At 39.2% G+C, this 18,913-nt stretch overlaps 1 protein-coding gene across 4 annotated transcripts in view; it reads right to left on the bottom strand.

Moving 5' to 3' along the window:
• Positions 1-18,913, bottom strand: part of CPVL (carboxypeptidase vitellogenic like) — a 144,315-nt gene that overhangs the window by 72,430 nt on the left and 52,972 nt on the right. For all 4 annotated transcript variants that reach the window (XM_059933709.1, XM_059933710.1, XM_059933708.1 and 1 more), the window contains exons 8-11: positions 16,367-16,489; positions 15,562-15,693; positions 11,978-12,076; positions 9,923-10,096 (exon numbers count right to left, since the gene is read on the bottom strand). In XM_059933709.1, coding sequence (XP_059789692.1) covers positions 9,923-10,096; positions 11,978-12,076; positions 15,562-15,693; positions 16,367-16,489 — 528 coding nt within the window. The remainder of the gene's footprint in view (positions 1-9,922; positions 10,097-11,977; positions 12,077-15,561; positions 15,694-16,366; positions 16,490-18,913) is intronic.

Raw genomic sequence — 18,913 nt, 5'->3', positions numbered from 1 at the left:
ACTCGACAGTATAACTGATTTTCAAATGCATACTATTTTTATTTGCCTGCAAAGTGATGACTGCTTATTGATAGTATGATTACATAAAACACATGTCCCAGAATTAGCTTCCCTCTCTTCTGTTATGCTTCCCTAAAAACTACTCCCTCCTCACAGAAGTTTTTCACAGAATGGTACTGGCATTCTCTTTACCATCTTCAAAGGGATTGAAAGAAAAGTGATCATATCAGATTATAGTCAACAAAGCTAGACTTTTCCCATCACGGTCCGATGAAAGCTCAGAGTCCAACTTAGCAGTTGAAGAATCGGACCCATTTAAGTGTTAAATTTTTATTGGTATGCTAGACATTTATCAAATCTAGTTTCCTGGCACTATTACCATTGACATTTTGCCATCAGAAGATGTTATGAAGGAAAATGCCACAAGCAATTAAAATGACTGCTAAAATGACTCAGATTTACTAGAAATATTTACCTTTCAAACTTCTAAGTCACATCCATTAGCCAGGAATTGCCCATTTCTAAACGAAGATCTTTTGATAGCCTAGGATAAGTAAAGAAAACTCTTAACGACCTGGGTGTTAAGATTTCAGTCTGGTGGTGAAGCTGAGAAACATTAAGATACTGAATTCTGAAGATGCAATTAGTTGAAACTTAATGAGCTGCAGAATGATAAGTGGCAGGGAAATGTAACTTTATATTTACAATTTCCTGACTAGATGAACTTTTAAACACAGCAAACTAAGCCCTACCCAAGGGCAATTTTAACCTTTAAAAGCAAAAGCATATGGAGGGAGGTATTAGCCTTTGGAGATGGTACCTCTTAAAACTGCAGTGGCCTTCCAGACAACTTAGCAACAAGGGCAACCTCAATCCAAGGGCAACATTTTGCTTTGGATCCAAATGGCCTCTAGAGCTGTAGCTCCTGTTTTTTTGAAATAATGGTTTCATACAGGAAATACACCACACACACACACACACACACACACACACACACACACACTCACATTCTCTCTTTCGTGTACTCTTAGTCTTTGAAAATATAGCTCGTATATTTTTAGGAAGGCAAGAGCTGCAACCAAACAGAGAAATGGAGGTTGGAAACATATTCAGAATCTTTAGCAAGAATCCTCATAAGAAAATGTAACTTCTTTATCAGAAAGTACTAAGGACCAGGGGACTTCTACAAAGAACACGGGATTCAAAACCAATAGCTTTTATGGGGTATGGGCTGCATTTCCTAGATTTTAGAGATGCCCTATCCCTATCTATCTATCTATCTATCTATCTATCTATCTATCTATCCACCTGCTACTGTATTTTATTACTTTGAAAATCAGGATACATCTTACAATCAGTGTATTTATTTTTGTTTTTAAAAAAATGCTGCTTAAAAGAGGAAGGAATATAACATAATATAATCAATAGTAACTGGAGTGGTGAATTATTTGCACTTACTAAAATTCAAATAAGTTTACTATAAAGACAGCTTACGACGTAAATGAACAGATCATCTGTCTTCTTTCTTTCTGTCCTTTTCCCCCTCCTTTCCTTCCTTCCATCCCTCCTTCCTTTCTTCAAAGTTTACTGCACACTACTATGTGCTAGTTGCTATACTAGGCAACTAAATCAGAACCTTTGGTGGAGGGGGTCGTAATTAAGTATTTTTTAAAGCTTCCCAGGTACTTCTAATGCAAAGAGAACAATGTGAACCACAGCTGAAGTGGAAAAACAGTTTAAGAATGGTAGGAAAAGAGAAGATTAAGGGAAGTAAAATGTTCTAAGCAACATCTACTCTCGGTGAAGCCTTTTATTACTTCCTTTGTTCCCAAGACAATTCTTCTTTCATTATTAACGTTTGTTGAGTGCCTACTATGTGCCAGGCACAGTGGTAGGCCCTGGGTACAGAGTGTGAACAAGAAGGTAAGATGGCTGCCCTTACACGGTTTGTTGTCTATGAGATAGAATTTTACAGATTAGGAAGTTAAAGGGAGAACTTCAATTCCAGGCAGCTTGACTTCTGACACCGGACATATTTTAACATCACCATCAGGGAGTCGTAACATAATTTGCAAGTAAATTGGCTACCCACCAATGAGCATATAGAGCCAGGTAGAAAAAGATTATTTTAATTACCTGCTATTTTGGATAATGTAATCAATGTCTACCAGCGAGGAAAACTGATGGAATTCTCTGTGAGAGTAGATCAGTGTCCTTGCCTCCACCACAATGCCTCATAATTCTCTGAAGTATGCTGAGGGACTTCAAAGTCACGGTCATACTAAGCAGTCCACATGCTCACAACATGGTCAATTAAATCTCTGCAAAGCACTAGTCACAGTCTACCTCCTTCAAAATTTTATTGTATATATTATATATACGCCAAAGAATGTATTATAACATATCTGTAGGTTAGGAAGTATAATAATAAATATACATTCACAAATGCACCAGCCACCTTAAGAACTAGTATAGTACCAATATCATTGAATCTACCCAGTGAACTTCTCCCCTATCCCAACCCCCCTCTGTCTACCCCACAGAGAGAACCACTATATAATACTATTTCATTTATAGGCAATATCTAAAATAGGCAAATCCATAGATACAGTAGATTAGTGGTTTCCAGGGGGTGGAGGGAGGGAGAAAATGGGAATTACTGCTAAAGCATAAGGGGTTTGGGGGGAACATGACAAAAATGTTCTAAAATTAAATAGTGATGATGGTTGCAAAAATTTGTGCATATTTAAAAAACTACACACTTGAACATTTTAAATGGGTGAATTATATCTTCAATTAAGCTGTTAAAGAAATAGTATAAAGAAATCCTGCGTACTCTTTATGTAGCCTTCAAAATATTAACGTTTTAAATAACCACCATGCAATCATCAAAACCAGAAAATTAACACTGATATAATACTATTGTCTTGCTACAGATTTTATTAAAAAATTTCCACTTGTCCCTTAATAACCTTTTTCTGATCCTGGATGCAATAAAAGGTCACATGTTATATATATTTAGTTGTAAAGTCTCCTTAATCCCTCAGTGTTTGTGTGTGTGTAGGTATGTGTGTGTCATTCATGTCCTTTGACAAGTACTAGCCAGTTATTTTGTGGCTAAATTTGTCCCCTAATTTGAGTTTGTCTGCTGTTGCCTCATGATCAAATTCATTCATTTTTGGCAACACACATTAGTGTTGTTGTGTCCTTCTCAGTACAACATATCAGGAGGCACAAATGTTGATTTGTCCCATTACTGGTGATGTTAACTTAGATCCTTTGGTTCATATGCCAGACTTCTCCACTATAAAGCTACTATTTTCCTCTTCATCATAAATATTTTGAAGGAGGATACTTTGAGACTACGTAAATATTCTGATTCTCATCATACTTTCACTAACTGATGTTAGTATCCACTGATGATTCTTTCCTGAAGCAATTATTACTGTCCTATTTGTCAAATAATGATTTTCTATTCCATTATTTCTTACACATTTATTAATTGGATTTTTCTTCCATTCATTTTTTATTTCTTTACATTATCATGAACCCTGATTTTAAAGCGAATGCATATTATGTTTTATAAAACAGAGTAATGCTTACTGGTAGATTTTTATTAGGTCAAGAAAGTCCCATACTACGGTAGGCTAAATAATGCCCTGTCACAACATATCTAGTCCTAATCCCTGGAACCAGTGAATGTTACCTTATGCAGAATAAATAAATTAATTAATTTAAAAAAATAGAGACTTTGCATGTGTGATTAACTTAAGCATCTTGAGATGGGGAGATTATCTAGGAGGTCCCTAAATGCAATCTCATGTATTCTTCTAAGAGGGAGGCAGACGATATTTGACCACAGAAGAGGAGAGGGCAATGTGACCACAGAGGCAGATGTTAGAATGATATGGTCCCAAGTCAAGGAATGCCAACAGCCACCAGAAGCTGGAATGGATTATCCCATTAGAGCCACCCTATTGACACCTTGGTTTCAGCCCAGTGAAAGTGACTTTGGGTTTCTAACCTCCAGAACTGCGAGAAAATAAATTTCTGTAGTTTATGCCATCAAGTTTGTGGTAATCCATTACAGCAAGCATAGGAAATTAATACAGATACCACTATTCCTCGTTTGCTAAAATTTTTATCCTAAGTGGGTTTTAATTTTATCAAATCCACTTTTTTGCATCTATTAAGATAGAAAATTTTTTTCTCTTTTAGGATTTTAGGTGGTAAATTACATGATAGAACTTCTAATGCAAAAATATCCTTGCATTCATGGGATCATCCCAACCTGATCTTTTTTATTCACTGGTGGATTAGGTTGTATTAGGATTTGTACATATATGCTCATAAGTGAGGTTGCTCATTGTATTGCCTTTGCTCCTTTGTCAATGATCAGTTGACTATATTTATGTGGGTCTATTTCTGGGCTGTCTATTCTCTTCCATTTATCTATTTGTCTGTTCTCCAGCCAATACTATACTGTCTTAATTACTGCAGTTTTATAGTAAGTTTCCAAGTCAAGAAGTGTCATTCATCTGACTTTGTTCTTTTCCTTCAATACTGAGTTGGCTATTCTGAGTCTCTGCCTTTCCATATAAACTTTAGAATTAGTTTGTCAATACCCACAAAATAACGCGCTGAGATTTTGGTTGAGATTTCATTGACGTGTAGATCAAGTTGGGAAGAACTGACATTTTGATAATATTAAGTCTTCCTATTCATGAACATGGAATATCTCTCTATTTATTTAGTTCTTTGATTTCATTCATCAAAATTTTGTAGTTTTCTGCATATAGGTTTGTACATAATTTGTTAGATTTATGCCTAAGTATTTCAATAGTTTTGGTGCTAATGTAAATGGTTTTGGATTTTTAATTTCAAATTCCAGTTGTTCATTGCTGGTATATTGAAAAGTGACTGGTGTTTGTATACTAACCCTGTATCTTGCAACTTTGCTATAATCACTTATTAGTTCCAGGAGCTTTTTTATTGATTCTTTCAGATTTTCTACATAGACAATCATGCCATCTTCACTTATTCATTCTCCAATACTTATATTTTCTTTATATAGAGCTGAGTTTCTGACCTATAACATTATCCTTCCCTGTGAAGAACTTCTTTTGACATAATTTGCAAGGTAGGTCTATTGGCAATAAATTCCTTCAATTTGTACTTGTCTGAAAACATCTTTATTTCTGCCCCATTTTTGAGGGATAGTTTCATAGGACCAGAATCCTAGGTTGGTGATTTTTTTCTCTCTTCAGATATTTCACTCTCTTTTCGCTTGCATGGTTTCTGAGGAGAAGTCAGATGTAATTCGTACCTTTGCTTCTTTATAGGTAAGGTGTTTTTTCCCCTCTCTGGCTTCTTTCAAGATTTTTTTCTTTATCTCTGATTTTCTAAAGTTTACATATGATATACCTAGGTGTCGTTTTTTGGCATTTGTTTGCTTGGTGTTCTCTGAGCTTCCTGGATCTGTGGTTTGGTGTCCGACACTAACTTGGGAAAATTCTCAATCATTATTTCTTCAAATTTTGTTTCTGTTCCTTTCTCTCTTTTCTTTCTGGTATTCCCATTATGCATATGTTACATCTTTTATAGTTGTTCCACAGTTTTTGGATTTTCTGGTTTTGTTCAGTCTCTGTTCCCTTTGCTTTTCAGTTTTGGAAGTTTCTACTGTCATATCCTCAAGATCAGCAATTCTTTCCTCAGCCATGTAGTCTACTAAAGAGCCCATCAAAGGCATTCTTCATTTCTGTTACAGTTTTTGATTTCTAGCATTTCTTTTTTCATTCTTTCTTAGAACTCCCATATCTTCGCTTACATTATCCATCTATTACTGTATGTTGCCTACTTTGTCCATTGAAGCCCTTAGCATATTAATCATAGTTTGCAAAAATGCCTGGTCTGATAATTTCAACATCGCTGTCCTATCTGACTGTGGTTCTAATGCTCGTTCAGTCTTTTTAAAGTGTGGTTTTTGCCTTTTAGTATGCCTGGTAATTTTTTGTTGAAAGATGTACGTGATGCACCGGATACAGGGTACTGTGGTAAATAACCCTTTTGTAATATGGTGGTAAGATGTGGGGGATGGGAAGTGTACTAGAATCCTAGGATTAGGTCTCAGTCTTTTAGGAGCCTATGCCCCTGGACTGTGAACTTCACCAGTGCTTTGTAGTTGCTCCCCCTTACCTCTTAGGTGGGACAGCATAGCTAAAGGCAACTGGAATTGGGTATTTCCTTTCCCCCACATGGAAGTCTAGAGCTGAAGTTGAGTATTTCCCTTCCCACAGGTAGATCAGGCTCTGATAACCCCTCAGTGGGTTAGGCTGTGGTAAAATAGCTTTCTGAGGGCAGGCCTTGTTACAAAAAACAAAATGCTCTGGTGTATTTCAAGGTGGCTACTTTTTACCTCCTCCTGCCATAAGCAGAAGGGATTTTTCTCCAGTATTCACTGTGATGACATTGCAGAACTCCTGGAGATAAAACTACAAAAGTGGGGGCTTCCTCCCATGACTGGATTCCCCTGGAGTTTTTAAGTCTCAGGCTTATCCCCACTGAACTTCCAGTAATTCATGAATTACAGCTCAGGTTTTCCTATCCTGGTACTGGTTCTTGTGGAGGTTTCTGCTCATGGATTTCTGCTTAGAAAAGTTGTGATTCTCTGTACCCACCTGCTGGTCTCTCCTGTTTGTGAAGAAGTAGTTTGCCCTGTGATGACTTCACTTCTCTCACAGATCTAAGAGGAGTTGTTGCTTTTTCAGTTTGTTCAGCTTTTTACTTGTTGTTAGGACAGAATGGTAACTTCTAAGTTCCTTACATGACAGACTGGAAACCAGAAGTCTGTCAAGTCTTTTTATTTTTGTATTTTCCATGGTTTTTTGTATACCTTTTGTATATAGCAGGTGCTTAAAGGCTTCTGCTGAAATGTGTTGAACATCATTAGTAATAGCTTATATTTTCAAGCACTTTCTAAGCACCAGTCATTGTTTTAAGTGTTTTACCTACATAATCTATTTAAACCTCATAAGAACTCACCTGTAAGTACTATTATTATTCCCATTTCACAGATGAGGAAGCTGAAGCACAGAGTGTTTTAAGTATCCTCCCCCAAAGGAATATAGCCAGTGAATAGTGGAAACAGAATTCAAACTCAAAATGTCTAACTTGAGAACCCATGCTTATAACCACCATGTGCTATGGACCCAGGTAACTCCTAGAAATCCTGATAATATTTAACCATGATCTGATTTAATCATGAATTCCAATAGTCCAACAGATTATTTCTCATTCTAGTTGTTCTGGAAACTGCTAAAATGATATTTCAATTTACCACCTAAATATTTGAAATTACTGAAAAGAGGATGACTTTGAGTACACATCCCTTGTAGGTCTTTACAAGAAAAGGATTATGTTTTCACATAGTCTGTACAGAAACTGATGTACTACACCCTTGTTCTTTTAGTTTCCAGAAACTGATGAAGGTCTTCCTCAGCCCATCAGATATTCCACATTGCCTAAAATGAATCTAGTACTAGAAAGAGACTTCCATGTTCCTATGAATAGAAACGTGCACTATTTTCTATGACAAATTAGTACTGAGTCTTACATAAATATAACCTTGAGGGCACTAATGTTTTAAGCCAACCTAGATTGTTCTGATTCCACTGCATACACATTGAGGTTCACCACCATTAACAGACAAGCCAAGGATAATTGCTGCCCTGTGGGCTATGCCAGCTGTAGCCATGGATATGCGGTCTGTTTCAGCAACAGCCGCTGTTTGGTCTGCACTCAGACTGACTGCATACTTTGTTCTCTTTCTTTCTGGAAACATGGTTTATCCGCACCACTAATCTAGTCTCTTTTTCTGACAACTGATTCAGAGTTTGAAAGTTTAGAAAACATTCTGATTTCATTGGAATTCATATTGGTAGGTTTAGGATACATGGGAAACAGAAACAGATATGTTTAAATATCAAAATGCAGGCTCATCTTCAATCAGCATATTCTCCCTTATCAAGCAAGTGGACACTGTATGGCGATCAGCCAATACCAGGAGAGTTTACACCATCAGGTGAACTATATATCTCACGCTATCCTCACTTGGCTGAGAAAGCAATCATACTCTAGTTAAATTTATACAGTGAGAAAACCTATCTTGCAAGGGCACAAAAAAATATACATGGGAACTCCCTTATCTGCTCTCCACTCAAAAAAACCATTTTGCATTCCTTAATGTTACATTATAGCCCAATGTTTACATCTTGAAAACATAAGTGCTAAGCTCTTTTTGGTTTAATAAATTTGTGGATAATAAATACCTGATGGATTATGAACAAGTTTATTAGATATATTTTTGATAGACCACTAATTTATAGAACTGATTTTTCATTCATTCATTCATTTATGTGTTACTGACTTCTGCTCAAGGCCCATAATGGCAGTACAGTGTGCTAAGTGTGACCACAGCAGTAGAGACCTCAGAGAAGAGGACAACCTGAAGGTGCTCAGAGAAGGCTCCAAGCAGGCAAGCACTAAGGGCCACTACATTTCCCTGACAGAACCAAACACAAGAGTGGCTGAAATCCTGACCTCATCTAGTTAGGCCCTTTCTTGCCTACAAAGTAAGTATTTCATGAAGTTCTGCAGATATATAATGGGTTTGTAGACTCTGCATGCCATTGGCCTTAGATTATTTTGAATAAAAGTTGTATGTCTAGGATTCAAACTCTGTGTACTAGAGGCAGGATCAGAAAATAGGTCTTCTAGGTCGGGCATATTCTAAAACACAATCTAGTAAGGGTGCATTAGGTCAAGGGCTCCCTGGGTAGTACTGAAGGTTGTGCACTGAACAATCCCAAGAGACACTATTCCTAACATAGACATTGTTGAAATGTGTTTTCCTTACGTCAGAAAATAGCATTAAAGAGTCTGGTTCAAATAAAAGCAGTATATTAGGACAATTTTTGGACAGATAGAAATAAAGTATCTTGAGGAGAGGTTGCCTTTTGTCTAGTTCATGTGTTGGTTACTGGTTGCCCTGTTTTTTGTTCATTCCAAACATTACTCTTGCCTCTACCAGGAAAGAGAGAGAAAGTGGATCACCTCTGGTGGTGATCTTCTCTATCATTAACACACTTATCCTGTTGAGCTACCCCCAGACCATGCCTAGGACAAATGCTAACAGTCCTGGAGGATCAGAGGAGGAGGTAAGAAGAGAAATAAAGGGGAAAGAAATGCACAGGATGACTGTCCCCCGTCACCTGCTCGTGGTGTCCTTCCTTCACAGTGAGAGTTCGAGGGTCCACAGTTCCTCTGCTTGAACCTCTGGTACCACCAGCAACAAATCAGGCAGAACATCTCAGTCAGATAACACAGTGATTGACTTTACGTGCCTCAAAACAGGGACCTTTTCTCATTCAACGCTTCAACCTGACAGACTAGCACAACGTTTGGCTTAAAGCCGGCCCTGAAGAAACTGTGGTTGAGCAACGTGAATGAATGCAATTATCAAGCAAAAAGCATTTTTGGAATAACCAGTTGATTTCATTTATCCCTGACTTCATTGGGATTAACATAATAAAGCAAACAATAAGGGAAAATTGGCTTACACAAGGCCAGTCATCTTCTCGGCTCTGCTCTCCTTCTATTTTCAAGAAATGATGGGAGGTGTCATGTGCCAAAGAGAATTTCATTTTTAGGAACTTTCGGGGGGAAAGTGATTTAATTAGAAGGAAAAAAATAAAACTTTTAATTCAAAGAAATCAAACAATGCATCAGTTGTTACTTACACTTGTAAGATATCATAAAAGTAAAAAATGGCAGGAGTCAAATTAAGAGTAAAAGAAGGTCACTTCTGCTTTGGGTGATCTGAAAAGTTCCTAAAATAGATAGTAACTAAAGTTAAGTCTCTTACCTTATAATTATTCATGATTTCAGTTAACCATGGTTTCACTGACTTTACTGTATCTTCTCGCAAGTACTTTTCAACTTTGGATCCATCACTAAAAGTCTGGTTTCCCACGTGGATGGCTTGTCTCACTTGTGGGAGGGACAAAAATTTCCTGTAGTAACTTTGGTCCTCAGGTTCCTGGCATCAGAAAAATATTAGGGAAAACGAGTGGGTGGTGGGAACGGCACTCTGGGGAAAGCTTCAAATTTCTCCTAACATATATCACAATGAACAAGATGTGACACCACTATTAACTGGTATCTACCCTGAATATCTTAACTTGGGGGTTTGGGGAAATTCAAATTTTACCAAGCAAATCTGGATGATCTGATACTCTTAGAGCCAGTATCCAATTTGCAAATGCTGGATTTTCCTTTTTGTAACAACGAAACTTTTGTGATCTGTAACTCCAACTAAAAACCCCATTCAAGGCAAAGATAGGAAAAATGAAGAGGCGAGATTATCAAAATCATTTTGCTCCTTGTTGGAGGCTCTCGGGAAAGAAGGTGAAATGGACCACAAGGGGCCAGGAAGGTGATGTGGTGGATTAAAAGCTGAGGATTTCTTTTTCATGTTCTGCCGTTTATTAAAACCACACACACAAAATAATCAGCTGACCATAATTTAAGGGGGAAAATATATCAAGTGTAAGAACAGATGATACCTTATGAAGGACATAAGACAAAAGAGAAGTTGTCCATGAGCCTTATTTTTTAAAAATACTGCATAAAAGTCTCTGTAAGATTCATTACACTAAAAGAAGAAAAAAAAAAAGGAGTAAATGCTGTTTTTAAAAAGTTACAGGGCTTCCCTGGTGGCGCAGTGGTTGAGAGTCTGCCTGCCAATGCAGGGGACACGGGTTCGAGCCCTGGTCTGGGAGGATCCCACATGCCGCGGAGCGGCTGGGCCCGTGAGCCACGACTGCTGAGCCTGCGCGTCTGGAGCCTGTGCTCCGCAACGGGAGAGGCCGCGACGGTGAGAGGCTCGCGCACCGCGGTGAAGAGTGGGCCCCGCTCGCCGCAACTGGAGAAAGCCCTCGCTCAGAAACGAAGACCCAACATAGCCAAAAATAAATAAATAAATTTATAAAAAAAAAAAAAAAAAAAAAAAAAAAAAAAGTTACAAAGGATAAAAAAAAAGTTTGAAATCAACAATTTTGTGAATCATCAATATTTTTTGCTAACTGTGAATACATTTTCTTTGTAAAGAAAAAAATTTAATCACAAATTTTGCTTCTTTCTTGCCTAGCATATGTTTTTCTCTTGGTAGAATCTAAATCCCAAACCACAGGGTTGGCAAATTCCATTGAAATTAGCTTTATATTTTATTTACAAAATAGTTCATAAGTAAGGCAATTTTAAAAAACAGAATGTATTGTCATATCCACTAGACATGGTTATACAAATCCAAATTCCCACTCTGGCTCCCTCTATCTTATTTGATTAATTCTACCCAAAAGACATCAAATTTTGGCCCACTTTTATGAAAGAAACTATCCGAATACTTTGAGAAATATTCCAGAGGGCTTGAAGTGAGGGCCGTACTGAATGCATGAAACATCTTAAGTTAAAAGTAAGACAAAGCAAATATTTTCAAAAAGGCTTTGGCAGTTTGGGTTATCCAAGCTGTCTTAAGTACAGAACAAATAATGTGGGCATTTTCAAGAAACTCACTACAGGATTGGAGCTCTGGGACCTGATACCCAGAACTGCAATCCTGGCCTCTCTCCTTCACAAAAGAACTTCTGTATAACAAGATCTAGTGGGGGGAAATTGTGTTAATCGGAGATTTTTTTTGAGTTATCTGGAATATCACACAGTCTCAATGGTCAGGTTATAATGTATACAAGATTGGCAGGGTAAAAAATCCTATAGATTAGTAGACCAAATAATGCAATACAGTTTGGACATGTTTGTCTAGTGTAAAGTCAGCTCTCCTATTTCCTAAATCGGAGGAAGTTTGGTTTTGCCAAAAGTTTTAAGCAAACACTATTATGGTTTTTTAAATTGTTGTCATTACCGTGCACTGTAAAAGGTTGTAGTAATTAGAACATCCTGTAACATTCTGGAAGTAGGAAGGCTCGCTTATTAAGTCACCATCTAGTAGTTTATCCAGTAACTAGGTTGGGAGAGAGGGGAGAAAGAAAGGAGGAAAACATCAGCATGGGTAAAAATGTACAGGCATTTGTCATTTCATTTATTCAATAACTGTTTTATTCAGCAACCGCTTCCCACACATCTCTGCGCTATAGACACTGTCCAAGGCATTGGGGAAACAGCAGTGAACAAGGCAGGCCAAAAATGCTCCCTCATAGAGCTTATATTTTAGCGGGTATACAATAAACAAGCATTCATAGGTAAAATATGCAGTGTATTACAGAGTGATAAGGGCTAAGGAGAAAACTAACAAGGAGAAGGGGAGTAGGAAGTGCCATGGGTGCCTGTGGGGTTATGTGTGCCTGGGTGGTGGGTGTGGGGGACACTGCAGAGAGGAGGAAACGGGTCTCACTCACAAGGTGGCATCTGAGTAAAGACCTGTTGGAAGGGAGGAAGCAAGCCTGGCAGACATCTAGGAAAAGAACTTTCCAAGTAGAGGAAACAGTGAGCCCAAAGGCCCCGACTGTGGGAGTGAGTCTTGTGGGGAAGGGTTACCATACATGATCATTGACCACTCACCCATGTATGAGGAGACAGGGCAGAGGATACGGACATACACCCAGGTGCTTGGCACTGGTGGAAGTTATCTTTGGACTGCTGACATTGAAAACCCGGTCATCAGCTGAAGATGAGAGCAGTCGGCACGGCTGTGTGCTTTTCTCAGGTCATGTTGAGCTGCACAAAGGCAGGCATGGAGTGGCAGAGAGGGGCATCTAAGCCAGGACTGTGGTTTGGCCAAAGGAGTTGGAGGAGGTGCAAAGCGGGGCGTAGGTCGGGAATGTATGTGATGACTGAGCTTGGGTTTATGTTGGGTAATTAGAGAAATTAAGACCTGCAGGGGTAGGGGACCAAGAAGAGGTAGTAGGATCCATGGACTGAAAGACAATGGGGTTGCAGGACTGTAATTCAAGTTGGCATATTCAGAGAAGTGAGCTGGGAGGACGGGAGGTGGCAGTTGGGGGAAGACGTTTGAATCTGTTGAATCTGAGATTGTGGAGTGATTGCTGGCTTTCTTGCAGGGGGTAATGGGAATGAGCAGCTAAGGTAAAGAGAACAAGATCACTAAATGAGAGGAGACTAAGAAACAGAGGGACCAAGTATTAAAAAGATCATCCATGTGGGGACTTCAGTCACCAGAAATGATGACAAGAGTACTGCTGGAAAGTGACACTGAGGCAGGAGCCAAAATATTCAGAGAATGAGAAGGCAATCGCCAGGGGTGTGTGTCGGGAGAGAAGCTGATCCCTAAAGTTCCCTTCAGCTCCAACTTACCACTCTTTTATTAACTAAATCATTTTAAGGGGATCAGAACATCAAAAAGGCTTTATTATTTAGGCTTGAGATTTTGACATTTGTATTCTCTTGGGTTTCAGGATTTCTTGGAGTCTTGTATTGCATAACGTGAAACACATTTTACCACTACTTGATTACTTTCCTAAGTATCATTTCATCTATTTCCTGTGAAAAAGCAAAAGTCTTTTCATTTATCACTCAAGATTTTGGACCAGTGGTCACAGAGACATTGCATACCTTCAGGAGTTTTTTTTCGGGCAGGGGTGGGGGGGTTTCTCTATTTTTTGATGAATCTGGTTTGGGAGAGTCCTCATGGGCCATCTTCTCATCATCTCCGAATACACACAATATCTGAACTTTTCAACAGTTTCACTAATCCTGTGGACGCTTAGGCTGCTGGATCACGCACCACAGACAACTTTCTGCTTTCCTTATCCCTTTGAGTCTATCAAATATTCTTGTTTTTTTTTCAAATTTATTTATTTATTTATTATTTATGGGTCTTCGTTTCTGTGCGAGGGCTTTTTTCTAGTTGTGGCAAGCGGGGGCCACTCTTCATCGTGGTGCGCGGGCCTCTCACTATCGCGGCCTCTCTTGTTGCGGAGCACAGGCTCCAGAGCGCAGGCTCAGTAGTTATGGCTCACGGGCTTAGTTGCTCCGTGGCATGTGGGATCCTCCCAGACCAGGGCTCGAACCCGTGTCCCCTGCATTGGCAGGCAGACTCTCAACCACTGTGCCACCAGGGAAGCCCCTATCAAATATTCTTGCTCTTGACACTGCTTATGCTTGCTCTTGACATATGCTTCTTCAGAAACACATCAAATGTCTCACTTGCAGATGGGTCTCATGCAATGTAAAATTTCCTATTAATTCTGAATTCTAAACGTTTCGTCCTTTTTACCCTTTCTGCCTACCACAGCAGATAGCCTACAACCAGTCTTGAAAATACTGTGATTGCAAGTTGAAGAATGACCCAACCTGTCCCTGATAAGATCCTTCTTCTTTCCTTCGCATTCACAATTGCACAAGAAATTCTGAATCCACGCTCTGCAGCCACATCAGGTGTCCTGGCACAGAAAGGGGAGCCCGCCAGGGTGCTGTGGGGTGGCTCGGGACTTCCTGAGTTCTCCTATTTACACAGCTTGCTGCTGTCAGAATTCACAACAAGGGCAGTCACTGCCCTGGCACCCTATTTGTAAAATGGAGCACAACTTTGTTACCCCACCCTTCTCCATAAGTTTGTATGTCTCCTGTTTTGATCTGAACCAGCTGACCTACAGCGCCTAAAAGACTATTAATACCAGGCCTCAGCCTTAATAATAACAATGCTGTTAGGTAAACTGTGACAGGCTGTGCTCCCAGTAACAAGATTAAAGGTCTCAAAATTCAGTCCTCACCTCATTTACTAATGTGTCAAACACACCGGCTCTATGGCAAAGGTGACAAAAACCCCCAAGGAAGATTGCTTACACATGATCTTTGTCTGCACTGGCCAAAAAACAAACGAGCAACAAACAAGACCCTCCTGCATCCTAATATTTAGTATAGTCTTACATTTTAAACAACCAAAGAAAAACAGGTTGAAGAATATAACCATGTTACTTGATCCTCAAATTTAATTTTAGGAGAGCGATGTGACGATATTTACAAATGCCAATGGCTCTTTGTAAAAGTTTCAAGCGACCACCCTTTATACTCTTTGTTCCTGACACACAGGAACATGTGACATTTGTTACACTGTGGCCACTTCCCCAGCTGGAGCCCTGTGTGTGGATATTACCCTCTGAAGGGTTTAGAGCACATGTGGAAGCATATGCAACCACTTTCCAGGTTGCCTTTCTTCTGATTTCTTTATGGTAGGGATGCCTTGAGGGCCTACACAGCATTTCAAGAAATCAAAACAGTTAATGAAAGACACAGTTAGATAAACACCCCGAGGTGATCTCAGGTTTAAAATATGGTCAAAGTAAATTCAAAGAAACCCAGATGGTTCTTTTCTTCGTTATGAGCCCACTGTCTCGCCTCCTGATCTCGGGACAGCACCACGGAAACACCTTTGCTAACAACAAAGAGCCAGGCCAGGCACCGCAGTGCTTCCGGGACCTTCTCAGATGGTGCTCATTGCGCCAGGGCAGCGCAGGCCCCAGAACTCACTTCAAAGGCCTGAGACCACTTCTCCTCCTGGATGTATTTCACGCACTCATCGCACTGCTTCTGGAAGTACTTTCTCTGCTTCTCATCCAACAAGCCAATTTGGAACAGGAATGGTGCATAGCCCGGTATGATCTGAGGAGAAAAGAAGCAAACACAGACGCTACATGGAGAGAGAGGGACGTGAGGGAAGCCCATCTGCTTGTGAAATAACCCTTTGTAACTTCTCAGTTAGCGGAGCAGGACAACACACACACATATACACACACACCCCGCACAAACATACACATACAACACACACAATGCATGCACAACACAAAATACACCACACAAACACACACAGACATAAGACATACACACGACACACACATACACACACACATACACAAACACACACACACCACACACATACACAAACAGCACACACACAATTCGTGTATAACACACAAATACACCACACAAACACATATACATAAAACATACACAAACACATACCACATAACCACACAAATACTCATACAACACACATGTACACAAAATACACACAAACACACCAAGCACAGGTGCACACACTCGTACATACACACACTGACACTTGCACTCACAGCCAACGTAGGCTGACATATAGTAAGTTGACACTGTAAAACATTTGGTAAAAATTAGAAGATTTAAATCATTAGAAAGTCAACTGAGCAACAGTATTTCCCTTTATGAAGTTAGGTCTGTAGGGTAAGAGGAGCCTCCATCTGATTAAAGGGTATTTACTCTCCTTAAGGAACAAAATGGAAAGGAAAAAAGAGCCACCTACTGACTCGGGATCAGAATACGCGTCTCCAAGAGCAATTCCCTTCAGGTTGATCTTCACGATCATCACGGGGTTGAGCATGTGGATGTAGTGGGCGATGGCTGGCACGTATTTCCCCGCGTAAGACTGAGAAGGGTAGATGTTAAAATGAACCATCACAAATCAATGCTACTAAAATGAGGTGTTTATGCACATTAAAATCACAATAAAACAATCAGTATTTCCACAAGACACATGTATTTCTTAACCTTACATTGCAAATTTGACAACAGCACGGAGCTCTGTCCCTTCCTTCTTTTGTCATCCCGAATAGCATGAAATGACATGCAGGTCACAGGTTAGGAGCGCAAAAAAATAATAAGTGAACATGTCCTAAGTGAACATTCTAATTTCCTTCCAAAAGAAATAACCTGGACACCAGTGAACACAATTCTCCCACCCTTAGGGTTTTCCTTACCAGAAAGTTCCATTGCAAGCTTTATTAAAAAAAAAAAAAAATCCCCAGGCCAAAATTAAGATTTCAAAATCTATACAATGATGCCAAAATTTGAAATCAACATGTATTAAAGGAAGAGGAAAAGGATAAATATATTTATTGGCCACTAAAATGGTCACTTGAACTTACCTCTGTTTCCAACCTTTTCCAGTACAAGGCTCTTTTTCAATTTCAAAATAGTTTGCTGACACAAACATGATAATTCTGCTTTTAGATTATGCTGAAAAGAGCCACTATTGGTTCAGTAATATTTTAAAATAGTTCTGTGTTTCTTCCATTAAAGAGTTGCCTTCCTGACATCTCCACTTGTATGTCTAATATTAAACTTCCTATGTTCAAATCGAAGCTCCAATCCCCAAGCCCTCCTTGCAGCCTCCGTTTCCATTAATGTAAACTCTGTTCTTCTAACTGCTCAGGCCAAAAATCCTGGTGCCACTGTTTATCTCTTTCACTCACACCTCGTGAAAGTCCATTAGTGAATCTCATCAACTCTACCTATTCTATCAAAACACATCCAGAATCCAGTGTCTTTGCACACCCCCCCTTTATCACCTTGCTCCAGGTACCGTCATCTCTCACCTGGATTCTTGCAGCAGCCTCCTCAATGGGCCTCTGCTTTTGCTCTTACCCTCATCCAGTCTAGTTTCAAGACAGTGGTCTGTTAAATTAGATCATGCCACTCCTCTGCTCAAACCCTCTAATGACTTCCCATCTCTCTCAAAGCAAAAGTGAAGTGCTTTTTCTGGGGCATAAGGGCTGACATGATCTGGTCACTTCACTCACATTATCCCCTACTATCCTCTTGCTCATTCCTCTCCAGCCTCTCTCAGACCAAATCATAATTGTGATCTGTACTGTTCCTTCCCTTGCATTAGCTCTTTCTGTCCCTGGAATGTTCTTCCCCAGATATCCATATGGTTAACTCCCTCACTGCCTTCAGTGAGGCTTTCTGAGGGTTGCCCTCCATGGCCACCCTATCAAAAATTTTAACACCCCTCTTTTGATATTTTATATTCCCCTTCTCTCCTTTTTCATCTTAATCTTTATCACTCTCCAACAAACTTTTACTTATTACCTTGTGTATTGTTATTCCCCTACCCACACTAGAATAGAAGATCCACAGACACAGGGATCTGTCTGTTTTGTTTATTAGTGTATCCCTTGTACCTGATGCTGTTTGTTAGTGCTCAATAAACAGCTGCTCAATGAATGAATCTTGAATTAGCCTACATGCATCTGAAAAAGAGCAATGCACATATATTCTAGATAGACTAGATGCATTATGTGGGTACATATGGATCTGCAGAACTTTCACAGTATGTCCAAGGCTCTCCAGGGCCCTGAAGTTCAAAGACTGGGAATTCTGGAGAGCTCTCATTTTTTCCATGCCATAATCATATGCTGCAGTTATCATTATTCCCATTTCAACGTAAGGACATTGGGGCTCAGAGAGGTTAAGTGATAGAGTCAGAATTAAACGTGGTCTGACCTACTCCAAATCCTAAACCCCTTCCAAATTATGATGGAAGAACTTAATTTACATAACTCACACAAGATCCCTTCACTGATGCACTCCTCTTGTGCAATAAGAATTATTTAGGCAAAGTATTAAATCAAAGCAGCTTATCCATTCATACTCATGAGTACTTTTTAGCTTCCATGTCTGAAATTTGGTTTGTTGTATAACTTTGCTATATTCTCCTTTTAGGGACAGTACGTGAACATTTGTCAAGTAAAATTTCTGTAAATTGACCAAAAAAGCAAATTTTCTTGACTAATCATTTCACTGGTACAGATGTTATTATATAATCTTCATTCAATGATGGTTTATTGGGCAACTCTTCTGTCAAAGGTACCATAACAGATACTTGAGTAGACACAAAAATGAATAAAGCACAAAACTTGTAAAGATCACAATATCTTTTAAAAATACATTATGGAAAACTTGACTCAAATGTGATAAGGCAAAGTCTACCATTTCATGGCTTATTATTTCCACAATGTGTACAATAGCCAGAACATAGTAGGTACATAAAAACATAGTTGATAATTGA

This window comes from Balaenoptera ricei, chromosome 9 (genome assembly GCF_028023285.1).
Source record: "Balaenoptera ricei isolate mBalRic1 chromosome 9, mBalRic1.hap2, whole genome shotgun sequence".
Classification (NCBI taxonomy): Eukaryota; Metazoa; Chordata; class Mammalia; order Artiodactyla; family Balaenopteridae; genus Balaenoptera; species Balaenoptera ricei.
Note: the sequence above shows the minus strand (reverse complement) of the source record. Positions and strands in the feature narration are given on the sequence as shown.